Consider the following 8,875-nt stretch of genomic DNA (forward strand, 5'->3'; position numbering starts at 1 on the left):
ATGGCTCTCTCGCCTTCCCTTTCCTGCCGCTACGCGAACATCACTTCCGGAGGGATGACGGGGCGGGGCGAAACGAGAGCGGGGCGAAGCGCGATCGGGTAGAAAGCGAGTATGCCAACGGTAAATTGTCGAACTCTGGAATGGCTCTACACCCTGGTAAGGCGGGTGCGGCTTTCTTTGCCTCCTCACACAGACACACAAAACTCGCCTATTTCTTTTGTTGTTTGAGGGAGCGGGACGCGGCGTCTCCCTCCAAAGAAATCCCGGGAGGTCGATTGACGGGGTCAATCCCTCATCCGCTGCTCAAAAAAGGAAAGAGCGGTGCGGGATAAGCCTCATATATCAGGGGTGGGGAACACCATTCAGTTAAAAGCCAGTCCCCTCATGCTGGCTAAAGCCAAACTTCGGTCTCCAGCACCGCATTTACGAGCTTCTCTTTCTTTTAGCTTCTAGAACAAGGGTCTCCATCCTTGGCATCTTTAAGCCTGGCGGACTTCAGCTCCCAGAATTCCCCAGCCAGCAAAGCTTTGCCTCCTCACAGCAAAGCTGGCTGAGGAATTTTGGGAGTTGAAATCCGCCAGGCTTAAAGTTGTCAAGGATGGAGACCCCTGCAGACATATTTTCTAAAGGGATTCACCCAGCGTGTGCTGGCTGTTGCCTCAAGTATTACTATTAGCTTTATTATTAGGCTTTACTATTAGCGTTTATAAGCAGTCCTTGAATACACTTACAACTTTTCAGAAACATACTTAGTTGGGGGGGGGCAGCAAATGTAAATTTGCCACTTGTGGGAAATGCTACTGAGAATCTATGTCTATTAATCAAATCTCAATGTCTTCCCTTGTTTGATCCCTTGCTTTCTGAGGTATTGTATTCATTGATTTCTGTACTCTATAAATTTAATTTGTTAAACTTAACAACAACGCCCAACTCCTTGCAGACTCTGGGCAACGTACAGTAATAAGGCCTTTGACATCCCCCCCTTAGTCAATGCTTTTTGCTTTGCCTGAATTTCTTGATGATTTATATTCTATCTCAAATTCAGGGATCTGAAGCTTTTATCAGCTGGATACCAAGGCTTTCCATGGTGGTGTCTAGATTGTCTGGATACAGCATTAACTCCTATGGCTGGACCACCTCAGCCCCCTGCCCTTGGCATTTGACCTAGTTTCCAGTTATAATACTGGCATTGATAGTAATAGCATTTAGACTTATATACCGCTTCATAGTGCTTCTACAGCCCTCTCTAAGCTGTCTACAGAATCAGCATATTGCCCTCAATAATCTGGGTCCTCATTTTACTCACCTCATAAGGCTGGAAAGCTGAGTCAGTCTTGAGCCAGTGGTGAGATTTGAACTGCTGAACTACAGCTAGCTGAAGTAGTCTGCACTCTAACCACTGTGCCACCATGCCATTTCCCATCCCCTTTTAAATCTGAATAGCTGAATGTCTATAGGGGAGCTGTATCAAGAGTTTACAGATGTGTCAAGTTATAAATCAGAAGCTGAGATTGTGAAGAATCGATCATTAACCCACTTTAAGCGATAGCTTCTTGCCTTTCTTCCTTTCTCTCCAACTTTAATCAAAGACTAGGTTAAATTTAGTTAAATTTAAACAGATGGCAGGCTTTGATTTAGTCCTTTATAATAATGTTGTTTCTTCAAGCCATTGCATGCCTGGCAACTGTTGCTGTGGTTTACATGGCAACGTTTTCAAAAACAGCTGGTAGGTTTTTCCTTGTTAGGGCTGAGAGAATTACGGCCTCAAGATCATTCAGTAGGCTTCCTGCTTAAAACAGCACCAACACTCTTTCTTTAGAGTGGGCACATTTTATGTCTGTCTTTATCGGTAAATCTCTGGAGGATTTGAAATTTAATCCACATTTTTTTTCTGAATCCCTGCTGTCCAACAGTTGCAATCATTGAAAAGCCTGTCCAAACTTTCAAATTGAATTGTAAAAAAAATAAATTCCCAAGAGAGACAAAATAAAAGTTAGATGAAAAGACTTGTGAGTTTTCTTCTAATCTTACCCCAAACATCTGAAATAGGCATGTACTTTTTGGCTTTCTTGTTAAATCATGTTTATCTATGTGAGATGAGTTTGCCAATTATTTCATACTCAAAATACAGGGACAAATTTGGTTCACAGTCAAAGGTTTATTGAAAAAGCATTTGCAAAGGTGGCCTCCAGGTCTCTTCCCAACTTGGATTGAGCACAAGGAAAGCAAAAGCACATTTTACAGTCCATACATTTTATACTTACCCCCTTTATTATGTTAACTCATTGTCTATGTTATTTTTTTCTAAAGGGTCAGCATGACAATTCTCTCCATAATCATAACTCATATCTTGTCCTCTATAGTTTTGCCCCTGGGCATCTTTCTTATCTTACTGCATTTTAACCTGACTGGGTGTTCCAGTGGTTTGGCCTTGAGTGTGTTCCAGGAGGAATTACGGTATCCTAAATACATTGTGTTACTGTATACATTCTGGGTTAGTTTATAAAAAGTTACTAGCTTTTTAATATAAAACTTGCTAGTGTATTTTTAAGGGGTAACTCATCCTTCTTCTCTTTTACCTATTTTAGCCCTTGATGTGATTACATTTTGACTTTTTTTCTGTCTTTCATTCTTGACAACTGTCTGGCGTTTCTGCCCTTCTTCTGGCAATATTTTTCAGGTACTTTACCATTGCTTCCTTCATGGGGCTGAGAAAAAAAATGAGTGGCCTAAAATCACCCAGCTGTGCTCGAAGCCTAAAGCAGAACTAGAACTCCTAGTCTGCTGATTTCTAGACTGGTGCCTTAACCACTAGACCAAACTGTCACCAATTCTGGCTTACAGGGATTTAAATTAGATTATTATGTACTGTAAACTATGCTTTATAATTTAGCAAATTAAATGCAAAAAGCAAACTATGATTTATTCAAGAAAAGTAGTTAACTTAAAACTTATTTTTGCACAGTATGCACTGTGGTTTGGACTAGGATGGGGAGAGTTAACTTCTGATTCATTCTCGGTAATGGAATTCCACTATATATCTTAAGGCCAGCCATATTCTCTCAACGTAACGGGAATAAAATAGAGACCCTCATGGAAATTTGAACTCCTGTGGAAAAGGCAGAATGAACATTTAATAAATAGTAGCCCTACAGTACATAAGCACAATCTTAATAAGACACCCATCTCACATGACCCTCTTCAGGCCCTGGATTCTTGTAAATAAGCTGCAGATTTGATTTTGGTGGTGAGGATAAAACAAATATAAAGAGAGGCTTGTCATATCAAATGTAAATCCATATTAAGGATATTTTGTTCCTTTCTTTCACAGATTCTTCTTGCTATTGTATTGCTTTCATGGGGCTATGTCATTTACGCAACCCGAATAGCAGCCAAATGGCACTTAAAAGAGATGTATCCCATACAAGCCCAGAATATTTGAGACCTCTTCAGAGTGGAATACCACAGAAATACAAAGACATTCTATAACTCCGTAAATAATAATCTGCAAAAACATGGATTCCCAAATGGAGTGATTGAGCTGCAGGAGTATTATTGAAGTTTCAAAAATACAGATAAAGATAACAAAACAGCTTTGAACATCTGATACTCAGCACTATTAACATATAACTGAGAAAATATATTTGAATATTGTTTTTTAAAAAAGAGAATTTTACATTTTTCCACTTTACTGCTTATTTCAATATATTTTAGATGAGTAAGGCTAGAAGTATTACAGCAAGTTATAGAAAAAATACCTAGATACTTTGTGCAAGAATGTTTGGTTTGGTTTTCAAGTTAAAAGTTACACTCTTACACAATGGTAATGTTACAGAAATAAATGCCTTGACATCTATGGAAGGATTGGCAAAAATGTAGTATCCAGTGAGAATTTGAAGTTAAACAGATGTTCAAGTTATTTGATGCTGTTCTGAAGAAAAATCCTCATCATTTTGGTATGTTTCATTAAATATATCCACTCTTCAATATATAGTTGAAATCCAAAGTTACCTAATTAGGCACATTTTTAAAGGAATATTTATTTTTATTTAATAATTTGTACAAATTAAAGTGTAACTAGTCTATTTTTGCTTCATTTATTTATTGTATTAATTAAAATAATTGTTTTAGTGTACCAATTGAGTTCTTAATAGCCACTCTGTAATATTTTGAATTTACTTGTTTAATTTCATCTGCAGCTTCTATAAAATCCAAGGTCAGCTATTAAAATCAGGAGTACAAATAGATTCAACGGAAGTGTCAATAACTACAAAACACCAAAAAGTGGTTCCCAAACTACCAACCAATTAATCTGTGAGTATAATCAATCAGTTGTATGTAAAATACCTGCATGGCAAGGCAACAATTTGACTTTTGGCCAGGGCATTGTTTTACATTCAGCTTTTACTGGGCAGGCAAACTCCAAAACTAATCTGGGTTATAACTGGCATTAGTTGATCCTTGATCCACATTTAACCTGATTTTTAAAAAAATGTGGGCATAACTTATGATCTATACATCTATATCTCGATGTCAAAATGATGTGAACACATATTTTGGGGTTCACTGCAGAAGCCAAAGCACCTGCTTTTAAAAAATTCCAATTTTTAGGAGCTAGTAAGGATGCATTCTGGCTCCATTATTATTCAGTTTCTATATATTAATGCACTTGGTGCTTGTTTAGACTTATCTTCCAGAAATTTTGACCATTTTATGCTGGTGACGGATAATTCTAAAACTCCTGTCCTCATTTATCAATACCAATCAGGACAGACAACTCAGTTGTTAAATGAGGAGGGTTGCTAAGTGAAATGGGATTGTGCTTAAGATCTTACTTTGGCTTTCCTTTGTTTTACAGGCCTGTGAACGTTGTAAAGAAGAGGATTGGTCACTTTTTCATTGCTAACGTAACTGAACAAATGATGCCAAATGACAACTACCTGTATATTTAGGAAGTGATGTATGCTCTTTCTACTTACTGTGACAATATCTCGGTAGATTAGCGATCGGATCGGTGGATTAGCGATCAGATCGGTGAATTAGCGACTCTTTTACTTTGAATACACAGATTAAACAACTGATTTGGGCTTGCTATTGCTATGAGACTTACGGCAGATTAGACTTTAAATTTCTGAATTGTGCTGAATTGGATTGAATTTGGACTGGAAAAACGGCAGCACACAGTAAGAAAGACTTTTGAATGTGCGGGTGATAAGTGAAAGCGAATGTGAACAAAGACGGCTGGGAGAGTGATTCAGCAAATAGAAGGGCGCACGTAAAGAAGAGAGACAAGTAAATCAACATGCTCATTTAATTATAAACTGGAAGGCTTCGGTTGAATAACTTTTTAGGAATAAATTAAGTAGCTCAGAGATCATAGTATACCAATGTTTTGTTCCTTTTTCTCTGACAATACAAATTAAGATCTACAAGAAGTGGCAAAACCTTGTGAATAATAACTGTAACAACTGTAAAGACACTTTCGGATACTTATTGACATGGCAAGCAACAACAGCTCAGGGGTTACTGCCAGTTGAAATACTGACATCAATAATAACTATAACACAGAATGTAATGGATTAATTAAGTATTATGAATTAATTTTATATTACTCCTGATTTACTCCTATCCTTCACTGCTATTCTGCTTATTTACCATCACCACGCTTTGGGTATTGTTTAAACATATCGGATTACATTGATTTATAGAATTGAATGAAATAAGCAAATATTAGGTCTGTTAGGTCTGTTAAAACTTGATTTATGGCATTATAGTAATTGTTATAGTAATTATAGTTTTATAGTAATTGATGGAATATTGTTTGAATATAACACTAATACTTCTTGCTTTTGTGAAACCAATCCTTCCTATCTATTGTTATTAATATAAATATAAACATAAAGATTAGGATAACTAGTTAGACAGTCACTTATCTCGCACAAATTATTATATCATTAATTACTATTTTCAAATATGGTACTGATTTGATTTTGATCTTGAGGATTTTTGATTAAGAATATTGAAATATCGGAATTGTAAGTAAGATAATATATTGCATAGATTTATGAGTATTGTACTTATTAGAGAAAGTCGGAAAATTTGGAAAGGTTGCCGGCCTTAAAATCAACAGGGTAAAAACCAAGATTTTAACTAAAATATGTCTAGTAAACAAATGAGTGAACTGGAGAATTTGTTTAATATTGTTTAATATTGATATAGCAAAAAGAGTAAAATACTTAGGTTTGACACTAACATCCAAATGCAGTTCCATAAAGAAAGACAACTATGATAAGGACTTCTAAATAATGATTAGACTACAAAGCAAAAACTTGTAACAAAGTGGAAAAATAAGATTTCCAAGAATATTTAACAAAGAATATATAGTAATTTAAGAGGCTTCTCTTACTTTAATCTTTTCCTTTTGGATCTGCGCTTTTCTCACCAAGAAAAGTAATTCATTATTCTTATGATTTGCAGCACCATCTCAGGAACCTGCAGAAGATGGTGATGCAGATCTAGTAACGTCTGTGGGGCTAAAGCTGCACAGTTGGATAGGTTGCTCTTTCTTCTATTGCTATTCCCATGTTATGGCAGGGTCTTGGAATCTTCAGGGGTGACACCCATGTATTTCATATCCTCTTTGATGCGATCCATCCCCCTTTTCTTTGATGCGATCCAGCCCCCTGCCACAGAGTTGCTAGTCATCAAGATCCAGATGCATAGCTGTCCTCAAGGGAGTATTTACCTCGTAATGGTTCTACATAGTCAACAAGAGTGTTGTCAAATGAATCACAACTGGCATCATTGACTTCTACATTTGCTGGTTGTGACATCTGCAACCCAATTATATTTGCAGAAGGGTCTTCATCTTCCAGAAGCATGTCAGTATCTGCAGAAGCATGAATTTGCTCTCATTTAGAATAGGATGGGCCTGGTGTTTCATCATCCCAAGGTGTCTGGCCTGTGTCACTTCTGAAAGCACTGCATTCAGGTACTTGGGTTTCAGTTTCATCAGGAGATATAGCAGTAATAGAAGACTCAGAGTTGCTTCCTTCTTTACCAGTTGGAGCTGGACAATCATCATTTGTGTGCTCATCATATGCTTCTATTTCAAAAGGACATCTAGCAGTTGATAAATTTGTATAAGAAGCATTCCTAACTTTGGGATAAGAAAAGGTGTAGTTCATTAGCACATGCCTGGCTTTCTAGATCAAACCTGATTAAATTGTGCATTATATGTTGTACAATATTAATGGGAGAACCATGAATTCCAAACAGGACTGTAAGCTCACTTTTAAACCGTGGAAGCTGCTCTGAAGGCAGGCAGGATTCCTAGAGAAAATTATGGTATGTCTCTATAACCCCTATTACTGGCACTTCCATCTATGGACCCAACAGAGGAGGATGAGGATGCAGATCTATGATGCAGATTTGTTTCTTTGTATCACACCTTGTATTAGGGATCTTTCCTTCATAAATAATTTAAATGCTTAGGCTTCTTGGCGGTTTTTCTTCTTGACTTGTTGAGTCTGTTTGAACTTGCCTGTCTGCAAGGCTAGCTGGCTGGGGCTGGGGCTTTAGTAACGATTCAGAGGCTTTAGGCTTTGTAGATGAGGTTTCCTCACTACCTCTCTGGTACAATACTCAGACCTTACCTCAGACCTTAAAGTTATCTCAATCAACTTTTAGCTGATGCACTTTCATCAAAGAGTAAACAGGGCAACCTTACTAGATTTAGTTAAATGTTTTCCAATAATAATGCTAGTAATAATAACAGTAACCACTAAACCTATTTATTAGTTATGGAGATTATGATGGTCTCACTAAAGCTTTAGTCTCAGTAGCTTCAGGGTTCAAAGCGGTTTACCTGAATGAAGAAAGTAATTTCTTTGGCTACATATTCCATTTTGTTTTATTTCTTTTTTAATCAATGTTGTTTCTAAGTTGTTTGTTTTTAAATACCTATCCACCAAAATAAAGTGTTTTTAGTATTGGAATGAGTATCCAATTATGATTAGTGGCTGCATTAGAGATTATTCCAGCTAACAATGCCTCTCCGATAACCCACATTAGCCCAATCATTAAAACTGCTAAATTATATGTTCATTTATACGGAAAACAAGTTTTTGCTTATGAGGTCCTGGAATCTCTCAGTCCTCAGAGATTAGTATTTCTCCTCCAGTAGTTTCTGGTGATGGTGTTGCTTCTTTTTCCTCCAGCCTGTCTTCCTGATAAATGAAAAAAAAAGTTATTATATGCAAATATTTTAAATGGCTTTTTTTTCGGAGGAAAAGTTGGTATTTATGCATAAATTATGCAAGAGGTATTTTTCTTAACTTAGAAATCTTCGGTATATGACAAATTGGTGTAGGGCAAACTATGTTAGCCCCAATAACTATTGCTGTAAAAATAAAAATTAAAAGTCATAAGAGTAAATGTCTCCTTCAAACTTGCATTTGTGACGAGTTTTAATATTCAGAGTTCAGAAATGGCTACTACAGAAAACATTCTAAAGCCATCTAAGCAACGAAGCAACATACCCATTATTTTCAAAGGAATTTTTTTTGTTTCTTTTCTAATTTGGTAGATGCTCCTAACTGAGAAAGTAATTAAAGATACTCAGCAATTTTTAGTCCTGTTTTAGCACAAAGTCAACTGGGTGACTGAGCTAGTATCTCTCTCTAAGCCTTAGGAAGGCAAGCCAAACCACTTCTGAACAACCTTGCCAAAACAAACCAGCAGTCAAAATTATTTGAAGGCAAAAATTAAAAGAAAAAGAATATGCCTAGGTTTATCTTAATCTACAGTCTTGGGATTTTTTTTATACAAATAGTAAAATAGTTAGAGAATAGCAGACAATTTAGTGGATATATAG

At 36.6% G+C, this 8,875-nt stretch overlaps 1 protein-coding gene across 2 annotated transcripts; it reads left to right on the top strand.

The window, feature by feature from the left end:
• The first annotated feature begins 59 nt into the window (after window positions 1–59).
• On the top strand, window positions 60–8,436 carry SMIM27 (small integral membrane protein 27). Of its 2 annotated transcripts, XM_070742456.1 has the most exons (4): window positions 60–156; window positions 3,332–3,956; window positions 4,200–4,314; window positions 4,859–8,436. In XM_070742456.1, exons 1-2 carry the CDS (start codon window positions 112–114, stop codon window positions 3,440–3,442), a joined length of 156 nt encoding a protein of 51 aa, XP_070598557.1. In that variant the 5' UTR covers window positions 60–111; the 3' UTR covers window positions 3,443–3,956; window positions 4,200–4,314; window positions 4,859–8,436. The 2 variants fall into 2 exon arrangements, with proteins under 2 accessions (XP_070598557.1, XP_070598558.1); XM_070742457.1 differs by lacking the exon at window positions 4,200–4,314.
• Window positions 8,437–8,875: the final 439 nt, after the last annotated feature.

This window comes from Erythrolamprus reginae, chromosome 2, assembly GCF_031021105.1.
Source record: "Erythrolamprus reginae isolate rEryReg1 chromosome 2, rEryReg1.hap1, whole genome shotgun sequence".
Classification (NCBI taxonomy): domain Eukaryota; kingdom Metazoa; phylum Chordata; class Lepidosauria; order Squamata; family Dipsadidae; genus Erythrolamprus; species Erythrolamprus reginae.